This window comes from Molothrus aeneus, chromosome 6 (assembly GCF_037042795.1).
Source record: "Molothrus aeneus isolate 106 chromosome 6, BPBGC_Maene_1.0, whole genome shotgun sequence".
In the NCBI taxonomy this organism is placed as follows: domain Eukaryota; kingdom Metazoa; phylum Chordata; class Aves; order Passeriformes; family Icteridae; genus Molothrus; species Molothrus aeneus.
Genome location: NC_089651.1, coordinates 36033303 through 36061078, shown reverse-complemented (window position 1 = coordinate 36061078; position 27776 = coordinate 36033303). Strand labels below are relative to the sequence as shown.

Genomic DNA, 27776 nt, shown 5'->3' with positions numbered 1-27776 from the left:
AATTATCCATCTCCAATAATATTTATTACATTTATGCCTCCTTTAGCTAAATGATCAAACAAATCCACTGAGTTAGATTTATCAATTTAGCAACTAGGTAATGCAAAGGAATCACAAGCCTCATCTTTTATAATATCATTAGTTCACACTATATCTTGATAGCAAACATGATAACATCAGCTAAACCCTCCGTTTTTAAAATGTTCAAAAAGCTGGAAAACATGTAAGGATGTTTCTAGTTTTGCCAAGCATGCATGCTCAATACATGCTAAAGAACCCATTTCGGGAAGTTTCGTTCATGCAAAAGGTGGAACGAAAAATAAAGAAATAAGGAAGCAGAACTCAATACAGATTAAGTAACAATGGACAAGAACAAAGCCATTTTCTCCAGACTGACCCTGGATTTCTATTTGGAAAGCAAATTTGCATCTGAAGAAAGCAGTGGTGTTTATGCAGAAATGGGTACCACATTTTCAAGCTATTATAACATTCCTCATCTACGAGTTTGTTGAAGAATGACTGCAACATGAGCAAAGTTACAGATGATTAAAGAATAATACACTAAATAAGATGTGTTTCCTTGTAAGGTGACTAAGACTAATAAAACCAAAAGTCACAGTAGTTTCCTTTTCCACCTTCTTTTAAAGGAAAAGCACCCACACAAAACTGCTGCCTCAGTGAAGGTTGCCTGAGGCTGACAGTCTCTTTAAGAGACTGGAATTATAAGACTGACTACTGGAATTATAAGACATATCTTGTATTGTTCTTACACCTGTTAAGTATTCCTCTAGTCTCCTTTTGACTCAAGAAAGCTATGGGACCTGTGATGCAGGAAAAGATACCAGTCCTGTAAAATTAAAATCCAGTATCATTTCACATATCCTAGCAGTGTCTCTCTTATGCTCAGATGTTGCAAAGCTACAGCTTTTCATGCCCCATCTGGGCAAACCTGCCACAAACAAAACATCTTCACCAGAGCTCTTTCTCTCACTCACAGAAAATTCTATAAGTGGCTGGCAATAATATATGTGTGCAGGTTTTGTAAATTTATTTAGAGGCAAAATTAAAATATTCTACACTGTCTATCCCGAGGAAGCCACAGATTAATAATGAAAGAATCATAATGCAAATACAGTATCTCACATATGCATGAATGCAAATCAAAGAACAACTTTCATGCAAATTAGATAATGCACTTTAAATTTACTAAACTAAGATACATATGTTGTCTCTGAGGAAAAACAGAGAAATTATTCCACTAACACCATGACTGTTCAAGGCATCTTCAAAGGATAAAGAATAAGAAAACCAGAAAGGAAACGGAGTTGCACACCACCAAATACTTTCTGTACCAAAGTGAAAGACAGAGTGCTTAGAAAATATGAATTGTAAAAAGCATCACCATTCTGTACACTGCTCCAAAGATATGATCATCAAGATCTGTAACAGTCTCTTCCATACCTTTGAAAAGAACCAAGCTGAAGAAAATAAAAGCATGCTAAACAATGTGATGGATTCTTTGAAAGAAGGGACAGAAAGCAAGTAACGAGCAAAACAAGAAAGAAAGAAGAATAAAGAAGAAGTTATTCAAGCTGTAATACACAAAAACACATCCTTCCAGTGAGGGTGAAAAATAGCCAGAATAAACAAGAGAAAAAACTCTTCCTAAATCACAAATTCATCAAGCCAGTAAGAACACAGGGAATTACGTATCTTATCACTCTTTGTCTGCTGTGTTTGTCTTCATCAAAAGCAGACTGCATTGTTTTTTTTAAACTACAAGAGTCAACTTCAGCACAGTCAACAAAACCAACAAATGGGAAATAAAAATGTAAAGTGATGCTATCACTCCTAATTTTATGAAGTTAGGATTGATGAAAAAAGTAAGCTGAACTGAACAACTGTAGGAACAAAGTGAAGCCATTTCAGAATTCAAACAAAAATCAGACATCAGCAAAATTTACAAGAACATAGAGGATTAAAGTCATTTCCATCACCTCTCTGTCCCAGAGGACCCAGTGCACCACCATAACCACTCACATTCCTGAAAGCAGTGCAGAGTTCTGTGGGGAAAGGGCACAACAATCCCTTGAAAATCAAGAGTCTAATGACCGTTTCTATGTTAAATCAGGAGTATGTATAATATATGTAGTAACAGAAATTATCAATAGCCACTGTACTTTAAAAAGCCCCTAATAAAGCCACAACTCTTTAACTGCATAATTTTACTGCCCTTATGTACATTATTCAATTAAATTCTACCTTAGCAAAAACCTCTGCGCCACAGTCATGTTTCACCTCATTGCTTAAAACCCTGGGAGTCAAAGGCCTTCCTGCTTTGCTATTGACACATGCAACCTACTAGGTACTGTATCTACGAAAATGGGTATGAATCACTCTTTTATTTTATTCTCTTTATTATGTAGTAGGTACAAAGAAGGAAATTTTCTACTACAAAACTCAGCAGGTTTTGGCAAGACTGTCTTTCCTTCAAGAGTTACAGCTGACTTCTCCATCTTTTCAAAACTTAGCTTAAAATAAAGCAACACAACTGTAATGATAACATATTAAAAATCACCGATAATGTTTCCAACACCACACAACTGATAAAACAACTTCTCAGCATGCTGGAAAGAAAAATAAAAGTAATTTTTGACTGGTGCTTTAAAATAAGATTTTTTTAAAGCTACCGAACCTAATGAATTACAAATCTCTGAAGCAATCAAGCAATATACATACCTGCAATTGGAATATTCTGAGATACTGACAGTTGTACATCTCCAGTCCCAGGTGGCATGTCAATCACTAAATAGTCCAGTTGACCCCAGTCAACCTAGAAGACAACAATATAAACATATGTGGAGATTTACACATTTTTATTTAGGGCACTTTGTGCTTTAGTGCAGTCCTTGTTTCTTGTAATGTAAACAAGTGAACCAAGGACCTCTAAAAGAATAATACTGAGATGCCCTCTTAGTCACACCTTCAGCACAGGATAAAGACCTTATTTTCCTGAGACCATCTTTGCTGATGCCTCAAAACTATGAGTGCAACTTTATCATTCACTTCATTGGCATAATTATTATTTAAGTATTTCCCCCAAAATATTAGCAATAACTTAAGATGTTTACTTTAAGCTCTTTAATCATGGATTAGAAGCAAATGTTAGGTAAAACTCAGGCTAAAAACAAGGGATTTGTGCAACAAATATCACTTAGGAGTTATTTCCATTCATTTAAGACTACCTTCCTTCCTTCTAATCACTTGTTGAAACTACAGTTTATTTACTACATACATATTTAGCCTTTTTTTCTGTTTTGTTGTTATGAAGTTAGAGCTATCAGTACTGTATTTTTTCCCTAGGCAAAAGAGATGTTGGGAAAAAGAAAAATAAAGAAACAGAATTTCCCAGATTTGTTAAATTAAAATCACCAGCTATAATTATACAGAGTGACAACATTCTTAACATTCCAAAATTTAAGAAGTTTAATGGTTGTTAGACATCAAATGAGAGCAACCATTAAAGATTTTAGACTCTTGTTATGAGAATGCTGAGATTACTTACATTTTTTTACAAGGACAGATTTTCCAGGAAAGGCAAAAAAATCTCCCTAGAGCATAGTGCACCAAGATAATCGTTCTCTTAATGAGAAGAGAAATTATCCTAGGCCTACTCTATATAATGGAGCATACAGTATAAATATAGTATATAGATAGTAGTACATATAATGGAATTCTCTATACTTGATCTAAACATTTCCCAACAGATATAATGGAATTATATGGTATGTTTCTGATTCATAAAACATATGCAAGATACAACTGCATGAGCTGCTTTAAAACAGGAAAATGCCAAACTAGAGCATTGTATTTTACACATTTCCTCAAGTGTCATTTTAACAACAAAAAATAATCAACACTTTGCCAGTCCCCTAGTTATTGCATGGAATACTAGACCCTGTCAGGGCAATACTCATTCGTTTTCATTCAGTTCTTGTATGGATGATGATCTTCTAGGGAAGCACATCCTACATGAAATCCAGATCACTAACCCACTAAACACTCCAGTGAGAAATGGAATTTTTCAAGGCAGAAGAAGGAAGATTTCTGAGTATTTATGAGAGAACAGAAATGGAAAAGCTTAGCTGAAAATTCTAACTTTAGGTGTCTAAATTAGGGACTCTCAGGCACACCTCCCTTTTCTCGTTTTTTATTCAAAGGCTGCAGGAACACTAAACCATGCCTAAGCCAGTCTAGCTAAACAGGAAATGCCATTTCTGTTAACCACAGCAAATGCTGCATTTTTTCACATTTGATACTGATCTATGTCATTTATAATATCCACATTTTGTCAAAAAAATTGCATACATCTAGCAGATTAAAATCAATTACCATTCATAATCATATTGAGATGATATATCTCCAAAGAAAAACTACATCTATGTGCAAAAATATACATACTGAAACAATTATGGGCAGAGAAGCCATTTATCTGAAAAAAAAGTCTGGTTTCAACTCTGGTTTTCTTAACTAATCTTGCTTAGTTATTCACCAGATCAATGCCAGTGGCAATTAATGCCTCCTTGTCCAGTAAAAACTACTTTGCTCACATGCAGGTATGAATTTCAAATTTCTATGTTTCTTAATTAAAAATCAACCATTATAAAGGTGACAATTTGAAATTATATAGATGTAGTAGTTTACAAAATGAACAAAATCACATTCCTTGAAGATTTGCAACTAAACACACAGATCTCCTGTAAGTAACATGCAAAAATCTCAATATGCAAAATCTGGATCTTTCATAATAATCAGAACCATTTTGAAATGCTAGGTAGGCATAAGCAGTTTTAGTTTTTAAAAAGGATAATGGATTAATTCAAAATACCTCCTCCCCCCCACCATCTTCATGAAGCTTGATTCTGGCATCTTTTGTTAAGTCTATATATATATATATGTGTGTGTGTGTGTGTGTGTGTATATATATATATATATATATATGTGTGTGTGTGTGTGTGTGTATATATATATATATATGTGTGTGTGTGTATATATATATATAAAATAAATAATACAATTCCAGTAATCATATTCTCTTTCCTTAAATGCTTCTAAAAATAGAATCAATAAACTGGTTTTTTGCTTTCTGCCTTGCAGCAAGATGCAGTCTGGAAACAAATCTATGAGTGGCATAGCACCACTATTATTCTAACACAGTGTCTAATCACTTTGTCTGCCAAAAACACTGGGTTCTTGGGTATATTCTTGGAAAAAAGCTTGGATATTTAGTAGTTTTCAGCCATTTTTTCCAAGAGCTCACATTCAAGTCCTTTTAGGTACAGCACTGCCTCATGGAGTCGTACAAAACAATCCAAATCCCACACTTATCAGAGGTAACTGGAAAGGAAAATGCATTCTCCTCAAGCTAAATAAAAGCTGTCTGGTTTTGCATATACTTGCAGGCCCTAAATTTAAGCTGGCTCCTCCTGTGAAAAAAAGTGACTTTCTGGGCCCGACCTAGAGCTTTTCTTTTCAGCCTTCCCAAATGTTTTGCTCCTCCTCCAACCTCTTCAAGCACTAGTCTCCTTCATCAAGTTCCATGTGATTGCCCAATGTACCAAGCATTACAGTTGTGCAACATTAGTGGAGGTAACAGCAAACACCAGCAGCTCAAAGCCTTTCCTAGACATTCAGATTTGTGGGGATACACAAAGTTTTGCTCAATAACATACTTTCAAAATCTACCCTGTATTGTAAATCAGAAATCAGAGGGCACCAGAGCTTTCTGCCTCAAACTTTCTTAGTAAGTGACCCCAAAACAGCCAGCGTGCACCTTCTGGATTGTCCTACAAATAATGATTTTTTAATAAAGTTACAAACCTTTGAAAACTGAAGTTAATAAAGGAGTCTTAAGCACATGGTGAATCTCATGGTAAATCTCATTGCTAGGCAACAGGAAAAATACCCTGCTAACACATAGTGTAATTAAATTATAACGCTTTATTTAATTTATGGCAGCGTAAACATCTTATTTCACATATTTTCTTCAAATTCATGGATTGAAAAGAAAAAGAAATGAGCTGCCTATCAAATTAAGTGTAGTCTGTTTTACTGCTTACAAACTTGATCACAGAAAAATGGAGAAGCTACACCATTCCAGCAGAAGTGGAGAGGACATCTTGCTACTGAGCAGAGTAGGTGGCAGACAGGATTTTGTGCCTGTCAAGTTCACAAGTTTAGAAAAAGCCACAGCAAAGATGCCAAGGTCCCTAAGTACTAAATATATAAGAGCACTACCCTCCACAAACCTCTCTGAGCCATGCTACTGCTGGTGGCGCTGAACTGGTGAAAATCAGGTGGCAAACTAGATTGGAAAACCATTTCTAATCAAAACTAACCATGTTTTTTATTTTGAAGGCATTCAAGTAATTATCCTCAAAGTTTCATTTTCCTGTTTTTCATTTGTAATTCAGGGCAAGAAGGAAGAACTGCACCAAAATTTATATAGCCAAAATTTCTGGAAAGAACTGATCTAGTCTATTTGCCTGGTAGTGAGCAGTAGTGTCTAGACATACAGATTTGCTCAGACTTGGGCTCGGGAATGCTGCACGTAACCCCATTTCTCACTGTGGACTTCCTCTTATTTACTTCTATTCTGCAAGGATTGGATGTCATTCAGTTGCTCCTCCATTACCCTCCCACAGGAATACAGCAGTATGAAAATCTTTTTATTAAACACATTATTGAATATAATCTGAACAATTTGTTATAGAAGTGTACACTTTATTTAACAGAAGAAGAAATTACGGGTATGTTACCAAACTGCAGCATAGTAGAAAGAAAGAGGGGAAAGACATTTTTAATTAAATTCAGAACTGGAACATAAAATCAGGAGTGGCTTTTTGAAATCTACTTTTGCCATTAATTCAACATTATTAAAATGGAACAAATAATCGGGCTGTGCTATAAAACACTACTTTGAATGCAAATCCTGTTTATATGCAACAATTTATCAATTCGGGACCACTGTCCTTATGTTCTCCATGAGTTCCAGGAAGTGTGTGTGTATGCAAATGCGGTTTCACACAGGAAAATGAGCTCAGATTAACAGCACATTATAGTAGATGAGTTCCCTTTGCAAGCAGTAGGCAGACTGGGCTACAAAAGCCTGCCTTGTAGCATCTGAAATCTGTCAGCACCTTTGCATGTACAGAGGTGTTAATGTCTTTGCCCCTCTAATGTATACAGTGTGTAAAACATTTCAAAGCACGGAAATGTAATTGCGTTTTCCTTAAGCACAGCATCCATCTTTTTTTAAAAAGGTTTAACTTGACATTTATTGTTAAGCAAAGTAATTAAGTGCCATGTGCTTCTGTGTATTTTCCCTTGCTCAGAAAACCCAGGAATGCTTCTATGTAAATTACTTTAATCAATCATTCTGTTTATGTGGCAATCCACAATCAAAATACCATATATGCATTTTGAGTAGGGGTTCTAAATAGCAAGTTAAACCCAAGGTAGAACACAGAGATATAGATGACATTTCTGCTGAGGAATGAAGCCTGTGCATGAGGCAGAAAGGATAAAGCATTAGAACAGAAGAGGGGTTGCTACTTATGACTTTGAAGTAATCTTCATGTTTGGTTGTTTGGTAAATAACAGAAGATATTATTTATTTGTTCCTATTAAGAGGAATACATGCAGAGTTACAATCCAGAGTTATGCAGGTGCAGACTTGGCAGCAGCCAGCCAAACTGAACACCAGTATCAGAAAAACAGTAAGAGCTACACTGCAGGCAGCTTAAGTTCTATTCCTGCCGGATCCATCCTCCTCTCCTAACTACTTTGTGTGTATGTTAATGATTTAATACAGGCAGACAGCTGAACAAAGTAAAGGTGAGAAATTGTGTTCCTACGTGAAGATTTATATACCTATTCACATGTACTTATGTGTTAAGATAAAACATGCATTTAAAATAAAAACCATGTATTTTAACATAAAACAATTCCTTGAAATTAATATGGTAACGTGATAATATTATAAAATAATTCCTTGAAAAATTACTTACAGAATGCTGCTTAGATACACACAAACATTAGGAACAAGTAAATAGTTTCACAGTGTAAGCAAACAGATAATCTAGGAACAGCATAATGAAACATGGCATTTTAATCTAATTTTTTAATGTACTTTCAGAAGTATTTGATAAAGAAAGGAGACATCCCCCAGACATAATCCAGAAGATTTTTAGCCCCTACGGAAACTTTCTCTTTGGTAGTATCACAACAGGATATGCCACAGTGCTTAACACAACTGGACACTTTCTGAACAAACACAACTGCCCCTTTGACTTGTCCTCTGATGCTCAACCAATCTCAAAGCCTTGCAATGTGACACCATGAAAAACAGATCCACTGCAAGAGTTCAAATTCCCTCTAAGGTATTTATGAGCAGTCTGCTGTGCCAAGTTCAGAGAGAAACTGAGGTGAACCGTAAGAACGGTTTGCTACAAAGACATCCACAAGGAGAAGGAAAATTCTCCTAGTCTCTCTCTATATAGGTTAAGAGTAACTTTTAGAAGTAAGTATCTAGGAAGAATGCCTGAGTGTTGCTCAATTCAACAACCAGAACAGAAACTGGTCTCCTCCTCTTCCTCTCTGTTGGCTTTTAATAATGTTAAGAGTGAAGGGAAACACAGTAACCTGAAGTTTTCTGTCACCTTCATTTGTATAACCAGCAAAATGAAACACCTGCCAGAAAGCAACAATAAAGAGGTCATTCTCTGTGTGGTGTTCCAGGAGACAGGAAGGCACTCAACACCAACCTTCTTCAGGAAGCCCAATCAACATCATATCAGCTTGAAGGGAAGATGGAACCCAGCCGTGAGGCAGTCTGGAAAACCCACAAGAGCCTGGGGATAATCTCTGAGGGTGACTGACAAGGAGTAATTCTGATGAAGACTGTCTCAGCACTACCACATATAAAAGGCTCTTCCTCTAGGTTACTACAGAGCTGTTACTACAAAGAGCTTTTGTGAGTGTGATTCCCATTTCCCACAGTCTGCTTTCTAAAAGATGACAGTTTGGAAAGCAAAATTCTATTACGTGGTTTTAAGACTGATCATTGGTCTGTTGCTCTCTCTACCCTTGAACAATACATAATTTGCAGAAACTTTTCTTCAGAAACACACCTGGGGTTTTTCCCCAAGTTCTACAGTACAGAATTGCCTGTAGTTCAGCTGCTAAATAATGACAACAGGAAAAGAAATACAGAATAAAAGGGTGTCTATTCCTACATCTTTTTGCAATAAAACTAAGCACAAAAGTTAGGTAAAGGTCAACAAATCAGAAGAAACTGGGCTAGCATCACATCTTCTAATTAAACTAATCACCAGGTTGATACAGCTATGTTAAAAACATCATCTAAACCACAAATTCTCTTTAAGTTCTCCTTACTAATACACAAAGGCAAAATCATTGCTTAGCTATCAAACCCAAAGCCAAATAACACATTTTTAAGGCAGTATTATCAGGACCCAACTTAAGCTCATAAAATTTATATAAGGCGTCTGAATCAGATTTTCCCTAAAACAACAACAGAAGGAAATATTATAAGTATTGGCAACAAATATCAAAAGGAAGAAGCTTAATAAGCCCACTCCCCATATGCATTTCAGCCTATACTTCTGTAATGATGTTAAAAGCTGATATATAATTTAAGACTGAATACTTAAACTATGCAATGGAAAGCCATGTTCCTAAATTGCTTCGTACGTTATTTAACTTCCTTAAGTTGCTTGAGAAGTAAATAAAATTTTCTTCTTAAGTTTCAGTTCATTTTCTGGCATAAGAAAAAAAAATTGAAAATTCCTTACTGGGGTACCAACAGACTACTGAAGGTACCATTTAATGACCATCACTGAAACAATGATTTTAAAACAACACTTAAACTAAAAATCATTAGATTAAAAATGTCAGAAAACGGTTTCTCAACTATAATGTAAAATGCTTTTCTTGTACAGAAAGGGGAACTTCTACAGAGGCCAGTCTAAGGCCTTCTGAAAAAAGATTACTGAAGAAAGTAACATGATAGGTGTTATTCAAGTAAATTAAAATGCTGCTGAAGAAAACCCTCCAGTATTACCATAAATAGTGCAACATAAAAACTAAAATAGAATCAATTAGATGTAGACCACTGAACAGAGGCCAAAAGACAGTAAATCTCAATATAGAACTTAATTTTCTGCCTGGTGAGAAGTTATCAGGTTTTAAAGTGAACTAGCCTTGAGTTAAAACATGAATTTTACATAATAAAATGCTGTTTTCCTTTTTTTTAAAGAATCTGCTTTTCAAAATATAGATTAAAATTTTCCTCCAAAATTTTTGTACTTAAATTCAAAAGTATAACTTCAGCAGTCACTGAATTAAAAAAAGTCATCCCTTGCAAATGAAGCCAGTGTTGGAGAGTCTGCTTGAATTATGTCAAAGCACAAAAATCAATACTTCCAACAAGAAGTAACAACAAGGCTGCACAAAATATAGAACCTTTCAACTCTACAGGAAGATTGAAGAAGATGAAAGAGTGTGAGAAAAGAATGTAAGCAGGAGTATGTATGAGAGTGAACAGAGCAGATTCATGACCATGAATCTGTAACTCTAAAGTTGGTGTATGCTCTCTGTCAAAGAAACTGCCTTTAGGTCAGAAAGGTGCAAGAAAAACTGCATATACATTGTCCTTACAAATAGCAGAACACAGAAAGGGCATTAATGACACAGATAAGATGTAAAAACAATAACAAATAAATTTTAAAACCATACACATTTTGCAGTCACACACATACCACAGCCACAATTTAAAGATGTGCTGAATGTCATATTCCTGGAGTAGTAAGAGCATTTACTATGAATTAGACAACAGATAATCTATTAAAGTGTGAAATTATAGATTGGCAGAACAATTGCTATGCACACAGAACAATGCTTTTGCATTCTCTAGTGTCTTCAGTTATGAATCTCCAACAATAAAAGTGTTACTTGTATTCTAAACCTAATTAAAATCATTTGCTGCAGGTGCTGATACCATGAGTCTCAGGGACATCCAGAGATTAGTGCCAAGCAATGGAGAGTCTTCCTATTTTTATTCACTTCCTAGCTTTTTCTTTAGCTCCCAGTTCTTATTTAATACAGAACAAAAAAATCTAAAAAAAGAAATCAAAAAAAGAATTTTAAATCCACTTTAGCTCTTACTTTGCCTAGTAAGAGCTGAATTCCAAAGGCAGCATTCTGCTAGGAGAACATAATCTTTCTTTTAAAAGATACTATTGATGGAGCAAAAGACAGTAAGAAGTGAAACATCTTCTACAGCTTCATGAATAGTACAGAAAAGCAGTTTTTCCTTTGTTAGGGAGGGGGAGGGGGAAAAAAGCCCCATGACACTAATCTCTGGTACCTTAAGCACAATTACTTTACGTTTGTGTCAATCACTTGGGATGTGAGAAATAACCACTTTCTGCAAAGAATACTGGTACAAAACCTGCTGCTATTCTTGGATATTTGCAGTTATTTTCTGGGAGCAAAAGAGATATGGGAGGATGGTTTGAGTGAAGGATCAATCTGTCAGCTTCCAACAGACAGAATGCAAGCTGAATTATTAAAAATAAAAGAAACAACTCTGTGCAGTCAGTTTAACATATATTAATTCAATAATAATTTTAAAAATCTGTTTATACAGTTACACTCATAGTTATATAATAAGTAAAATTAACATGTAATGCTAAACAATGGGTCAAAGTTCAGTCAATATTCCAAGGTAGCAAGGTTCTACTTCTATTTTGATCAAAAAGATGAAAAAGAATGGCTGAAAAACGGGAAAAAAACATGCTCAAAAAGCAGCTTTGGTGAGCTCCACCTACACATTCTCCCAAACATCCTGACTGCTCAGGAAAGGAAATAGAAAATCTCCATTGAGCATAAAATTTCAACATGAAGCCAATTTGGGATCCATTAATTATACACACATTCGTGAGAAAGGAGAAAGTCTTACAAGCCCAATGTAGCAGGCAATCTCTAAATGCACCTGCCACTGGCAACACTGAACCCAACACAAAGCTGAGCACATGTGGCCATTAAAAAATAGAAGAATCAAACCAAAAACAAAATCACAAAGCCTGTCACTCTACTGTTATAATAGTAACTGATTAATATCACAGTTAGTCATATGGGAGAACCTTCCTATGAATGGGAAGATGTCACTTTTTATTTCCCAGGCAGGTGGTATTTAGCTGGATAAAACTGTGTAAGCAAAAATGCAAAAGCTACAGAAGCCACCATGATGCTATATAAGGCTGGCAGGTAAGGTATTCACCTAGAAAGCTAAAGCTTCAGGTGAAATTAATCTGCACAGATCTGGTCATGCTCCCCCTGCACACACCTAGTCCTGCCCTCAGGAATCTTGCATCTCTAGCTGTAGAGCAGAGGGTTATGACTGCTGCATGGGATTGCAGGGCATTCTCCAGGGTAGCAGGTAATACAGCCCTAAATGCTAAACTGCTAACATAACCAAACTTGCACCTCTCACCTCCAGACTTCCAAGGCTGTTACTATGAACAGAGAATAAGCCTGTAAAGTTCAGGTGAAAGAAGGATCTTGGCACATAACAGAGGATGCTCAGTTTTGGCTTTAAATCTTCACTCCACAGCTGTCCAATAAGGTTACGTTTAGGTGCTGAAATCCAGGACAGAGAGTGAGCGCACAGGCCTTTCCTTACAGCCCTCTCATTCAACACCTTCAGCACTGCTTCATTCCACTTGGCAAACCTACTCCCACTGACTTACACCATCAATTTCCACTTATTCCACACCAAGCTCTAAACTTCAGCACCTATTCTACTATGGCACTGCCAAAGAGTCTGAAGGTACCTCCAGGTGGGCAAAGTAATCCCTCAGTACCACTGAAAATGACAAGTGATGTATTCTCGCCACTCCAGGTATGCAGTGACTCCAGGCTAAGCTTTGGTTTAACTTTTCACTCCTGCAGGCAGGCACCAGCCTTTTAGGCACAGCACAGCCATGCCCACATCCCTTTTTGCATCTAACCTACAACAGCTAGAAACAAAGAACAAACCCTCTTATTAGTGGAGAAGAACAGAGAAAGTAGAAGAGCAGCATTAGGCATCTCCTATTTTTTAAAAAAAGTTTGCATAAATAAATGGAAGTTTTATTTAGAAAAGAAAACAAGCAGTTGCTTCTCTTTCCTTTGCTCCTCTACCACCACTGTTCCTGTTCAGCAAACACTTCAAATCATGCTGAAAGCACTACCTCTTTCCAAGAATGATGCTGGATGCCATTTAGGCACAAAGTTCTAAACTTTGTTGCAGAGAAACCTTATGCTACTTTGTTTTAAAACCTTGAGGGAAAAAATAAAAAGTCTAACCTCAGCACAGCCATTTTGAGATATTATGAGCTCTCAGCCATTTCTTCCTGTCTGGTCAACAAACCCAGCAAAACAGTTGCATGTTTTGCATTTGTTTTGTTTTATGCAAAGGAGAGCAGACACATGCATACCTGTGTAATATGTGTGAAAGATGAGACTACTGGAAGCAGAGCAAAGAAAATACTCTCCCAGCCTGTTCCCACAGCAGCACTAACTGCACAGTCATAACCATGACAGCTGAGGAACCAGGCCAAGAAATGTTTGCTGTAAATACATTCTCACTCTGCTGTTAGGCTTTTTTTTTTTGCCTTTTTTTTAATCCTCCAAGACATTTAAAGTACATTTACTGCAAATGCTTCCAGTTCAGCAGTAAGATGTTGGCTAATGTTTTTGGATTTTTCTGGTTTTCTTAACACTTCTCTCTATGATTGTCAATTCCTTTCAGCAACTATAATCCCTTTTCATATCAGCTGCTAATGCAAGCCAATAAAGCAACAGGGAGCTGTATGGATCCTGCTTCATTAAAAAAAGAAAGGCAAGAGAACAGGTTCTGTAGCTTCAGCTGGAAACAAAAAGAATCAAGCCCATATTCGTTCAGTCACACCCACCTCAAAACACACAGGAACACACAAGTCAAAGGGTGACAATAGAAGTATTCTAAGTGGGGGACAGAGGAATGGAAAGAAAGAGCTTTCTGTCATCTCCCACATTTCTGGGTACAGTAGATCTCTGCATCAACGTTCAGCTTCTGATCTCCAGAAGTACCATCATTTTCTTTAAATATGTACATATTGATTGGGACTGGTTAAGGCAGTTCTGTCTGGACAGACAGGACCTTTCAAGGTGATTATTAACATATGAGCAAATTAGTGACAATTATACAAATTCCTGTAGGAAGCTTTTCTAAACATCACCATCACAGCTGAACCATGGGGTAGAAATTAGTGTAGAGGTTTGCATTGATTTAGGTTGGTTCAGAAGGAGAAGAAACTAGTTTATTTGTCCTTTAGTCTCGGCAAAATAAACATAACAAAAAATGAATATAAGAATTTTTAAAACACTTTTTGTAAGGTATGAATGGGTCACCTTCTCTTGCCCTTGAAACAGTTTCCTTAATTTCAGTGATAAAACAAGAGAACGAAACTTGACCTTCCTTGATTTAAAGGAAAGCTTATTAAAGACATAAGAAAAATCTCACAAGCATCTGGAGTTATTGTTTACCATCTTTCAGCTGTAGATGCAGTCTTAGTGGCATATCCTAGTGCAGTTTTAGCACTGGCAGTTCAGTCACTATTTATTACTGAGTATTGTTCTTCTTTTCAAAATACCTACAATAGCAAAGGATCTTTCTAAATAGAACAAATACATAATACCAATGATTTTGTTTAGGGATGAAATGTCCGGATCTTTTCATTCTCATACTCTAGATCACAAAAATAAAAATAGAAAAGCTTTCCAACTCCCTAAAGATGCAACTACTCCTATTGCTTTAATTAACTTTTGCCTTTTGCTAAAACTATAAGGCAACAGACTTAAGCCTGATCTAACCAGCTCCACGTCCACTTTAGGTTGAGGCATCTCAAAACAGAAGAAATAAAGAGAATAAATATTTTTGTAATCGTGGAAAAGCTGGCAAATCTTCCACTCTACTGACACTGTAAGTACTGTATTTTAGAATTATGCACTGCAAAGATGCAAAAAACTACAATCTTTGTTGTTCATACTATAAGCATATACATATAGCAGCTTTGTTTAGTTCTATGAAATGTAAACTGTAAATATCTGCTACAGACTATCTTCCTCAATTACTTGGAGATAAATTGGATAAACACATGAATATTGTGAAACACATGTCAGTTTTGAAATTAGCAAGTATCCTAAGATGGATGGATATTTGCCAAAGCACAAAATATAGAAAGAGGAATACTGTATTGATCTGCACTAAGCATATACATTTCTGCTACGTATCTTCTGTTGATACACAAACAAGTGTGCATAGACTCTTACATTTGTACTAGAACATGAAAGGACTACAAAAGTTTGCAAAACAAAGAGCTATTTATGCTTCTCACCCCTTTTGCAAAAATTTCCCATTGCACCATCTCACTCTTTTCCTGTCTTGAAAATTTAGTGCCATAATACAAGTTAAATGTCTTCAATGCTCATCTCTTGATAGAGCTCCCTCCCTAAACCAAAAGGTGTTAAAAATAAAATCCACACCAAAAAACTCATCTGGCTTCACAGCAGTGTTCCTTCTTCACTTGCTCTTTACATTTACAATAAGAATAATATTCGCCATTGATTCACTATTACTATTCTGGGCATCCTTTCAATTCGCTGAAAATACAGCTACAAAAAAATCAGAGCCATCAAATTGTTATTGTCTTCCTCCTGACCCAAAAGGTACCATTCTAATTCCCATTTCATTACTCCCTCCCATCCACCAATACTGTCTCACTAATTTTGTACTGATAAGACAGTTTTTGCCCACACTATAATAATTTCATCTCTGACATTTACCATGTAAGTGATGAAACACAGCAAAAGGGGTACTTTCTGCCAATTTGTTTAAGAAACTTATCTAAAGGATGACAAGTTCTTGCTACTCTTAAAATCCAAATTTGCACCTATTATCTTAAGATACTGCCAAAGAGTGTGGAGATAAATCCATGAGGGGAAAATAATCCCTCAAATAGTACCACTGGGAATGACAAGGATGTATTCCCACCACTCCAGGTATGCAGTAGCTCCAGGCCAGGCTTTGGGTTAAATTTCCATTCCTGCAGGCAGGGTACCAACCACTGAGGCACTCCAATATTCAATGCAGCAATACCAACATCCCTTTTTGCATCTAACCTATAGCAGCTAGAAAAAATAGTAGATGCCTTTGTCAGTGAAAGGAAAAAAAAAATAAGAGCAGCATTAGGTTTCTCATGTAGTCCATATTTTGAAACTTTCCATATAAATAAATACCACCAGTATTCCTGTTTAGAAAACACTTAAAAACATGGCAGCCTTCACTTCATGTCTCCAGGGTCCACTCCTGTGCTCATTCCTGCTTGCCTTTCATCTAAAAAAATCTGACATAAAAGATTTATTCTACTTGCTTTTTTAAGATGACTTTTGCTACCATCTTTGAATTTTTCTTTGTCAAATTGGAATTTAAATTACTCAGGGCTGACACTGATGGCAAGATTCAACAAAGAAAGAAACAAAATCAATGTATGGTTCTCCATGCACTACAGAGAATAGCCAGATCTCTTAGTCTGAGTTTCATACATGCCTGCATACTAGACAGGACACTACTAAAGCTAATGAAAAAAAATTCAGCAGTCTTCAGCAAAACTTCTTTATGACATCCCTACTCAATTCTTAGTGCCTGAGAGCACATCAATGCATGCTTCAAACCTCTCTTAGATCAAGGCACTTCTATAAAAACAAGAGGTATGATTGGAAAACAAAATATGTATTTCTTCTATTTTTTTTATAGCTCACAGTAAGGATGCTCATTCAAGAAACAAGGCCTATTTGAGTTTGACTTTTCTGTCCCCACCTCAGCACTTCAACAGTCTAAAGAGACAAATGGTACTGAGGAAAGGATGGTCTCAGTCATTATGTTGAAACATGCTCATTTGACTGCAACACTTAATGGTATGACTCCCTCGCTGAGTGATTAAGGCAGTCATATTAGAGAGACACCTACATTCAGTTCAAGTTTTGACTGACTGCTCTAACCAATGATTTCTGTGATAGGCAGAACCATTTTCTTCTCTCTGAGCTTTAATGGAGTTACAGACCGACAGCCAAATAGGCACTGGAATGCCAATTTTAGAACTAATCCCAGAATCACAGAACAACTTAGTTTGAAAGACCTCAGGGACCTCTGTCTGCACAAAGCAGAAACAACTTAGAGCAGGTTACTCAGATTCTTGCCCAGCTGAGTTCTTAATATCTCTCCAAAGAGAACTTTGAGATCTCTCCTGGCAACCTGTTCTGACATGCAATTGCTTTAACTGTAAAAAACCAAACCACCAACACCCCCTCACATTTCTTACTACATATTGCAACATACATTCATTACATCTTGTGCTATTAATGTGCATGTCCACAAAAAATTTACTTTCATCTTTTCTCTATGTATCCACTAGGTAGCTCAAGACAGCAGTTCATATCTCCCTTGAACTGTCTCACAACAAAATAAACCCAGTTCTTCAGTGTCTCTTTGCACATTACATGCTCCACGCCCCAGTATCACCTTGATGGCTCTTTGCTGGAGAATATACAGGCAGGGTAGCATGTACAATCAAAAGCTAAGCAATTGCATATGCATCTGCAAAAGAGATTTAGGTCCTGAAGAACATCAGTTATGGTGAATGCCAGTGATATATTTACACTGATCTCAGGCATTCTTAACAGATATATGTCATTCATATGAACAGACAGTGAGAACCAGGAACACAAAATGTACTGTGCTCAAAAGAGAAAAGGTCTTATAAATTTATTGTATAGATATAACAAAGTATCAAAGAAAAATGTTTATATTTATTTGGAAGTTGTAAATACTAGTCTTTGTCTGTCTCTGCATCTCTCACAACAAATGATAACTCACTACAGTGCTGAACAGTGCATAAACACAACAAAATTTCCATGGTCCCAAAAACATAAGGCAAAAGACAATACATGGTCACAAACAGAAGCCAAAGGACAACTCCTAGGAAACCATACTAACCAATCAGACAGATGGCTCAGCATGTAGTACTTAACTACTTCAGTGACTATGCTCTCATTGTTCACTGCTTCAAATCAAATCCACATTGTTCCTCCTAATGCAGAAAGCTTTCCCCTAGTTTCTACATTGTTCTGTTTATAAGAAATGCATTTATACACACAGACACAAGGCAGTGCAAAGCTGAAAATTTACAGGCTGAAGAATTTCTGAGCTATAAGACAAGAGTGTTATACACACACATGCCAAACAAGACAGGACTGATGTCTACAGACACCATATACAGAACATTCTGCTGCCTAGAACATGCACAGTAAAACAACCAATGGCAGCCTGGTAGCTATTTTACCAGGTATAAATGCATTTGCTCTCAATACCTTACCTGTTTTTGTCTTCTCAAGTGCAGCATTAAGATATAACTAAATAAACCACACCTAAAGAAATTCTGGCCCCAGTCTGTACCTGCAACCTCTCCAATGTAATGGTGCAAAGGATACCAGTAACTACATGCACACTTCTCAGCTAGTAGCAACTGCATGTAAGAATTTACTAAGTAAAGCCACTCAAACAAAAACAGTATTGAGTATCTATAATCTCCTCTATAGACATGAGTCACTTCAGACTGATCAGAAACCCAAAACAATCTAGTCTCCATAGTATATGCTTTCCAAAAATTAAATACTACTTTTATTTCCAAGTTACCTTAATCCCAAATCTTTAAATATGAGTTTTTACTGTCCTATTCACACAATGCTTGCTTTTATGGCAGCTTTCTCATATGGGCTCTTGAAATAACCCAGACTTCACAACTCATAGTCTGCTCAACATTTTAAAGACTGTTTATCCATTTGTCTGTATCTTCCCTATTCCCTACAATGTATGTGTGCAAGTTCTGGCTGAAGTAGAGTTAATTTTCTTCACAGTGACAACATTATATACTCTGCAACTACCTACGTATGATAGCTGAGCATCAGAGAATTATGCTACAAAAAAGGTGCAAGTACATATACATACCTTCACACACTCCACTATATAATAATTGCTACCATCACTATCTCTGGCAGGTCCTGGCTTTGAAAGAAAGAAGCACACACAGTCCTCACTGCTAGCCAAATTTTCAAAATTATGTACAGCTTAAATAATCACAAACTGATTTCAATTTGTTTTAAGAGTAAGGCTGAATCTTTAGACTACAATCCTATTAAGTCCTGGGTTAGCTAATAAAATAACATTGATCCTTCTTCTGTTTAATTTATGGCTTTCAACATGAATATAAGGGGATAAAGCTTGTCCAAGCATCAAAGTGCAAGGCTCCACCTCCTTTTGCTGATAATGGCTCTGCATTGGAAGTTTAATTTAATTTGCTATCTGCTAACTTCCCTGTATTCTTCCTTTCTAATTATATCCATCCCAGTGAAACTTTGTTTTATTTAATTTTCTTTCAACACCTACCTTGACTAAAACAGAGGCTGAAGTGGTGCTAAAATAAGCAGGAAGAAAGAGTTTGAGGAATTACAATTTGATGACAATAAGAGCATTTTAGGGACTCATTAGAATTAAGCCATTGCAGGAAAAATTTCATCTTTCTGGGAACATGGCTTCATCCTTATCAAATACATCAACAGAACCTTTAGGATTCACAAACACTTAGCAGCACTGAGGCTCTGATTTATAGCCATAATATACCAAAGATGCAAAAAATATTCTGGATACTCTTGAAAACTATGATAAGGAAGAAATACAAGAGTCCTGCCTCTTAAGATCTGACTAGCCTGCAAAAACATAGGTTAAAATGTCATGTCAGGGTAAGAAATCCTATTAAGGGTGTTCATTAACCTGAGATCCATGCCTTGAAAATAGAGCAGACTTCTAGGCTATTTTCAAGGGGACTGTTCACACAAAAGAGAATTGCTGGTATCTATAATCCATGTTGTGTAGGCAACGCTTGCTTCCAGTAGTGATATAACTTTATCTACTGATAGGACAAAGGTACAAGGAGAATATTACATAACAAAATATGCACTTGCATTTTATCTGTAGTCCCATTTTTATTTGATTTTTTTAGAAAGAGAAGCAGACTTGTGTGCAGAATATTGATTTTTTTTTCCTTCTCTGCTGATAGTTCAAGTAGGTAACACACATGGAATAAGATCGTGAATCCAAGATCAGAGAAAACAACACTTGTTATCTTTTAATATTAAAAGTTTTACTGATTGCTCCCTAAACAGGAAACTCCTTCCATTTGTATTGCTTCTATGACTATAGTAGATAGTAAATTGGCAGTCAGCACAGCGACTTCTCCTTTCACAGAGCCTTTGGCAGAATGATTGCCATAACACATTCCAAGACATACAGCAGGTTTGTATCTGCACCCTTCTAATTGCTTCTTTGCCATCAACTGTTTAGATGCCCTAAGACAGAAAAGAGAATGGAACTTTGCTAGAAATGCTAGAGAATTTGCCATATGGAGTGTACGGGATAGTAGTAATGGTATTTGAAATCCCTGCTGAAAAAGCAATTCAAATCAGAGAGCAAGTTCTGCTTGCCTTGTCTTTTTTTTAAATAATCTTTTTATTTCTAAGGTTCTTAGCTACCTACTTGATACTTATTTCAACAGCTTTTCAGACACATTACTGTTCGAGTGCAGGCTTTAGGCAACTCTCAAAAAATATCGTATCTTTACTGTGCTTAGCCTAAAGGTTAATCATAAGTCAATCCCACAACAAATACAGCAAGACGATGAGTTTTGAGGTAGGCTGTTTAATATGAACCAAATACCATCACACTGAGTCAAGATACACAGAGTAAAGGAACAAAGTAAATGGGGCCAGACAAAAGAGTAGGCAGCTTCTTAAGTGAAGTGAAAACCACAGAGAAAAAGCTCAGTACCATGGATGCACTGGAGAGCTTCCTTACCTGGACTGTAATTATACCTTCAGAGAAAAGAGAGATCTTTAAAAACTCAAACTAAAAAAAAAAATACTCTCTTCTATCTCACCTACAGGCAAGCAAGATTCAAAAGAAGTGTTAACAGAGGTGAAAGACTTTTTACATGAAGATAACTGTGACAGGGAAATAAGAGTCAAAACCCAGATAAGTGATAGACCATCCTGAAGTGTAAATAGACCTACAGTACATCTTATGTTAACAAAGAAGTCACTTCTCAGCCACAACAAAATTTTGGGCAATTTCAAGACATAAACTAGAGATATATTTAACAGAAAGTTATGCATATGTTTGTAAAGATCAAATGTTCCATTACTCTTTGCAATTCACTTTCACTACGCATGAAATACAATTTCCTTCTGCATTTCTTCTTGTTCTTTCAATAGCTTAAGATCATCACTTTCCTTCTTTTCTATTGACCAATTATTCTGTTATAGAATATGCTCTATATTTTCATTTATATATTAATTTGATACACATACATCAATATATAGGTAATGTAAGTAATACAGCATCCTAAACTGTTCACTTTGTTTGGTATTGTAAGGCACATTTCCCCCAAATTCTGCTAAAGGAGAATAGTATATGTTGCAGAAAACCACCTTGCTCATGAGATATGCATAACCAGAGAAACACCAAGCACTTACCACTCACTACTTCACTAATATTGCCTGTTATCTACCAGTCTGACACTATTCAATAAACCTGCATTACAAAGAGGGAGATCACATGCAGTAAGTATCTACAAAAGGGTTATGTATATATTTAACAAATATATTTAAAAGAGTAAGGATTCCAGAAATTTTTTTAAGTTCCAAGTGTAAGACAAGCATTGAAACACTCATAACAGGCACTCATATTTATGAGGTAACAAGTCCCCATTACAGAATTTGGAAACTAATCAATTCAAATGCTTTACTGCAGTATCAGAAGCATGATAAACTCTGGAAAACAGATTTGTTCATATGGAAGAAAAGAAAACACATCCAAAATTATTCACAGAGTGAATGCACAGTCTTGATGCTATCAAACAACTAAAAAACCTCTCCACAATCTAACAGTAAACACAAATACGAAATACCACCATTGCTTTTAGGGAAGAAGTATGGGAACATCTATGTTTTCTATCAGGCTGAATTAACTATTTTAAGAACTTTGTATTTTAGCAGGTTGTCTGAATGCACAGGAACTTTGTACACTTACATTATACTACAAATCTAGATTAGGGAGCTAATTTAAATGGTTTCTATGCAGCTAATGAGATAAGCTATTTCTTAAGAATATGTTTTTAGACAGTTAAATACCAGCAGAAGTATTTTATTCTTGGAAGCAACTTTATCCTGTTAAACAGGAGTTAATAGCTAAGACCAACCAGAACAGATTTTTCAAACAAAATTTCAATTTTGATCTTCAAACAAAAATTTTTGAAGATCACAATCAGCAGATCACAAAACTATTTCTAATCTAAAATAGAACAATAGTATCTTTAAAAGGATCATCACATGCTGCAGTTCTCTCTTGTTTAGGTGTCCAAAGTCATTAAATTATTGGTCCTGCAGTTAACCATTCTTGAGAATGGCTGGTTACTGCAGAAGGGAGATTACAGTTTTTACAAACAAAATAGCACATCTCAGTCTGGAACGTGCATTCTTTTCCTTTCTGGACATCAGACAGAACTGCTCATTTTCCCTGTGATCTGTGAGCTTCTTTTCAAAGGAAGAGATGCAAACATTTCCAGCTCAGATTTCAGGCTAACCTGGTAATCATGCAGAAGCAAAATGCATGTGGACAGGAGAAATTTAGCCATAAAATCTTGCTCCTTCACAGCTAAGGTTTCACTGCCAGGGAAATCAGTGATGCCCTGAGCATTAATGGACTTGTCTCATTCCCACAGCATGGCTGGCCAGCATGTAACTGCACTGGTTGCTAGGGAGCAGCGAGCTCATTACACAGCATCACCAGCACCCCTGCACAAGACGCTGGCACACACTCCCCAGCTGGGACACTATGGACTGAGGAACAGCACTGCAGTGCCTGCCAGCCTCCACTCTCCCAGGGCAGAGCATGCCAATACAGCAGGTGCTAACTTTAACTCTACCTTCAAGGTTTTACATTCTGTTTTCCTGAGCCAGCCAGTGCAACACAGCACACAGAGAGGTCAGAATGGTCTCCACAGCTATTGGCATGGATACCCCTTACTTTTAAAGGTCAATTCTAGACAAAGATGTTCTGAAGTTTTGGCAGATGTATGGTTTCCATCACCAGAGCAGTAAGTGCCACTATTCTAAAATCCATGCTAAAGGAGAATTCAGTAAAAATGGAAAAAGGCTGAAAAAATTATTCTTTTCAGTTGTTAGAGAAGCACAGTATTTGGAAGAATTTAAATAAGATAAACAGAAACCTTGTGATACAACCTCCAGGCTGTACACAGTAGATTCCTCAACTGGACATCAGCTGTGAACAATCTGGGTCACTTCAAAGTCTAAACGTGCAACCTTAATGCATTTTTCACCTATTTGTCTCATTAGCACTCCACAGATCTCTTCAAAATAAAAGAAAAAAATCTGCCACAGAATAAAGAAGTCATCCCACTTCTACATGCCAGAAGATTTATTAACTAACAATCTATCTGCATTGCACAGAGATTGTAGATAATGATTTTCCTGTACCTGTCACTTCAAATGCCATCCAAGAATTCTTAGTGCTGGTGAATTAACAAGCACATAAGGGGATACAGATAGGCATAGATATCTATACATTCAAATCCTTAGGCAACTTCAAAATGCCTTTTTTTAACAACTGCATAAAGAAACATAAAAAGGAATGAGATGGAAGGCAAATTGGGGTAATTCACTCATCAAAGGCACAGAACAACAGCTCTGTTTGAGGGGCATAGGTAAACACAGAAGTATCAACTTTCCCCCTTACCTGAATTTAAGAAGACCAAGACACAAAAATGCTCACTAATAACATACAAAATAATGTCATGGACACTCATGTATCAGTAAAATGCATTTCAAAATAAGTGATTATTTTGAAGCAGAAATACATAACTAAGCCTTACCTGTCTCAACAATTTTTCAACAGCTGACATTACCATGAGCCCTCTCCACACAACTGGGGCAGTCTCTTCTATCAAGAAACCCATAGACATGCTGCAACAACAAACCAGAAACTTGAGCTTTAAAGTACAATACCAAGTACATCTGAAAAGAAGCTTGATTTAAATAAAAACATATGCTCACCATGCGATTCCATAGTTCTTAAGGGGCCTCATTAGATTTTCTAAAACAAAAGCAAACAAGGGGTTTTTTTTGGAGGGGAGATGGTTTTGGGGTATTTGGGGTTTTTTTAAAGAAATAAGCTTACACTTTTTTTTTATCTTTTAAGAGCAATTTTCCCTCTCTATTTAAATAGTTATTTTTCCCCCTCATCCCTTCATTAAACGTATGGACTTATCTATTCTACCCAAGAATCTGACTCTACTTTTTGTTAGGTTGTTACATTTTACTAATACCATTCATCTTTTGCCAGAATAACAATGTATTTGCCCATAAAATAATGTCACTTTGTGCTGCCAAAATCAATCTATTTTTATGAAATCTCTGTGCTGGAAGGCATAGATTCCTTTTAGAATCACTAAAAGCTGAGTCATTTATATTGGAACAAAACCAAAGTCATACAACATGGTGAGATTTTAATTCTTATTTTTTAATCTATCCTATTCACTAATCTCATTAATCAGAAGAGTATTCCCACTAACATACCAGAGAATTGGGGAATTTGTCTCCTTCTGTTCAATCTGCTACAGAAACCCCAGAGTAGAGATACCAAATAAAACCATCCCTAAACTATACATTGTCAACAGCTCCAGGTAATTAGTCCCAGATTTCTTCAGGCTGATAGAAATCTGCAGGACTTCTAAAGTTTCTGTAGGAACAAAAGATTCTTATTTGAATGTTGCAGATGTATTGTCCTTGTCATACATCTTATTCCTATGCCTCCAGTGTCAAGAATAAAAAGCAGGGAGATAATACTGTAATTGTTCTGCTGGCAAAGGGGCGTGCAAGCAGAAAGCAAACAAAACAATTAAAAAGAAGGCATTCAAAACAAAATCTCACAAAAGCCGAAACTCTTCCTTGTGGTTTCTACCATCTAAATCCACACCTTATCTCAAAATGGCACACACACTCACAAAAAAGAATAAATGGCATTTTCTTTGGTCTAGCTGATACCTTGGAAGAGCATGCACAGGCAGGGACTAGCAGAAAATAGGAAGAACACTTTAAGCAATAGAAAATATACTATAATGGAGATTTTGACAGAAATCCTTGATGCACCCAAAGTAAAATACATAAAGAGAGTAAAATAAAAACAATGTGAGTAAAATAAAAACAATGTGAGTAAAATAAAAACAGTGCATTCAAAGCTGAACTCCAAATTCAGACAAAATAACAACCAAGTGCATACAAATTCAACAGCTAAACTCTACAGATGAAAGCTTTCAAGCAATCAAGTAAGTGAGCATTCAAGCCATGTAATTTTGTAGAAATATGGTGGAGAATAAATTGGATGTTTTGGTTTACAAATCAAAAAGAACAAAACAGGAAGATAAACAAATCACTTGTATGACTACTGCATTCAGGAATGAGTTGGGAGCTATTACTGAAAAAGAGATTGGCTTGGACTGATACACTGCACCAGTGCATACAGCTCTTCTTGACTTGTGCAGCTCTTCAGTGTTGACTCAGGACTTACTTTGGTGGCATTATACTGTCTAACCACATTTCTAGCACTCTGCACAGGTTTACTTCACCCCCTGCAGTAAGACAGTTTAGTTATGAAGAGAGTGATGACATTGGAACATCAGCCTAGAGCCACATCTAGGCACTGTTTTGGTGTCCTGCTCAACAAGATATACACCACCGCAAGTTAAAATTGAAGCGTTCAAAGTATTGAGAGAAATTACTACACATTTACCTAAGAGAGTGGTTAAAAAAAAAGTAGTAGGAAAAAAGAAGTGGTAGGAAAAATGTACTTGCAACAGTGCATACCACTGCAGACTCAAGGTTTCCTTCATTTCTTATCAAGAAATAGGGACAATTTTAAGACAAGACAAAACAAAACAAAAAGGGGAGGCCAAGCTTTGACTGCCGATTATGAGGCTCAGGAACTGGAGAGTAAGGTGAATGGAAAAGATGCATTATTCTGGGAAGTTCACCAAAATACTAAGCCACTACTCAGTTCAGTCCAACTGCTCTACACTATGTGAGTCAAACATACAGAGACATCTCAACATCCACTACCTGCATGGACAATTTCTTCTGCACAGAGATCAGGTACACAGGCTGAGCTCACACACCTTCCAACATTTCTCTCTCCTTCACAAAACAGGAGAGTTGCTGTGAGTAGATAAACATTGACCTACAGAGCAGCAAAAGGGGCTTTTGCTTTTAAAAATATATGCATGGTTTATTTCTCAACAGCAGAGTTTCCTCTTATTAAAACTGCATCTTATTTTCTTTGGTTAACAACAAAGATTATAAAATGCTCTGAGCAGCAAGATTTAATCAAATTTATACAATGCAGAGGAACAATTCACAATTTGCTGTATATTCTGGCTATAATGTTCTGCATATTTTAAAAGTAATACAAAATACTGCAGAGCTTCCCACTGTTTGCCTACTGCTAAAAATCATTCTTAAGACTAATCTCAAATCTAAAGTGCTTCAGTGGGCATTGGTAATCACCCTTGTCTCATCAAAAGCAACAGGCCTTCCTCCTTTTTCACTGTGGGTCTCATGAAGATTTCCTAAAACATAACATGTAAAGAAGATTTAGCTTAATGAGATCTCAGTAACATCTCTAATTCCCGTTGCTTTTAGAGTACACTTTTCTGTTATTAGAAGCCTACCATACAGCTCCAAAAATTTAACACAAAACAAAACAGATCTCCTAAACTCACAACATACAGCAATACCATACCACCTATGCCAAGAGATAAATAAAATTGCCTAGTTTGCAATTTTCCAGTAGGCTTGATGGCCCTAAGTAAAAGAGTGCTGTGTTTTCTCTGAACATACAAAATCAGATCAGTAAGATCAAGGTAGCACCAATGACATGTCAGTAAATGCCTTTTCTGATAGAATACAAGTGGGGCACTAGAAAAGGCAGATGTGCAAATTCACGAAAGCATTATAGCAGATTGCTGATTAAAATAGTTCTGGGACTGGTCTGAAGATTAAATTGTTACTCACATGGGGAAGAGTAGCATTGATGTAATGAAGATGGATGCTCATTACATCAATGAAGATGCATTTTCTAATTATTTTTTACTAAGCTTTTTCTCCCAAAAAAAATCCAGCCTTGAAAACAGATTATCCTAACAAGATAACTGAGTTACTCCACATTTTCTCTAAGAAGACTGACATAGCTCTTCAACAATGGCCAGGGTCACAGGGTCAGTAGAGCACAGAAGGTGTGTACAGCACTACATTACATATATGTATCTATATATCTGTATGTATGTGGTTTTGGCTGGAGTACAGTGACATTTCTTCACAGTAGCTTGCATGGTGATATGTTTTGGATTTGTGATGAGAACAGTGTCAAAAACTGTTCTGCTTCTCATGCCACCCCATCAGCAAGCAGGCTGGGAGTACACAAGAAACTG

General features: G+C 36.4%; 1 protein-coding gene across 7 annotated transcripts in view; it reads right to left on the bottom strand.

Moving 5' to 3' along the window:
* NUBPL (NUBP iron-sulfur cluster assembly factor, mitochondrial) overlaps positions 1 to 27776 on the bottom strand; it is a 79318-nt gene that overhangs the window by 28856 nt on the left and 22686 nt on the right. For 5 of the 7 annotated variants that reach the window (XM_066552701.1, XM_066552702.1, XM_066552703.1 and 2 more), the window contains 3 exons: positions 24349 to 24388; positions 24168 to 24258; positions 2740 to 2833 (listed from right to left, as the gene is read on the bottom strand). In XM_066552701.1, the coding sequence (XP_066408798.1) occupies positions 2740 to 2833; positions 24168 to 24258; positions 24349 to 24388 (225 nt within the window). The remainder of the gene's footprint in view (positions 1 to 2739; positions 2834 to 24167; positions 24259 to 24348; positions 24389 to 27776) is intronic. The other 2 variants (XM_066552707.1, XM_066552708.1) reach the window with 2 other exon arrangements.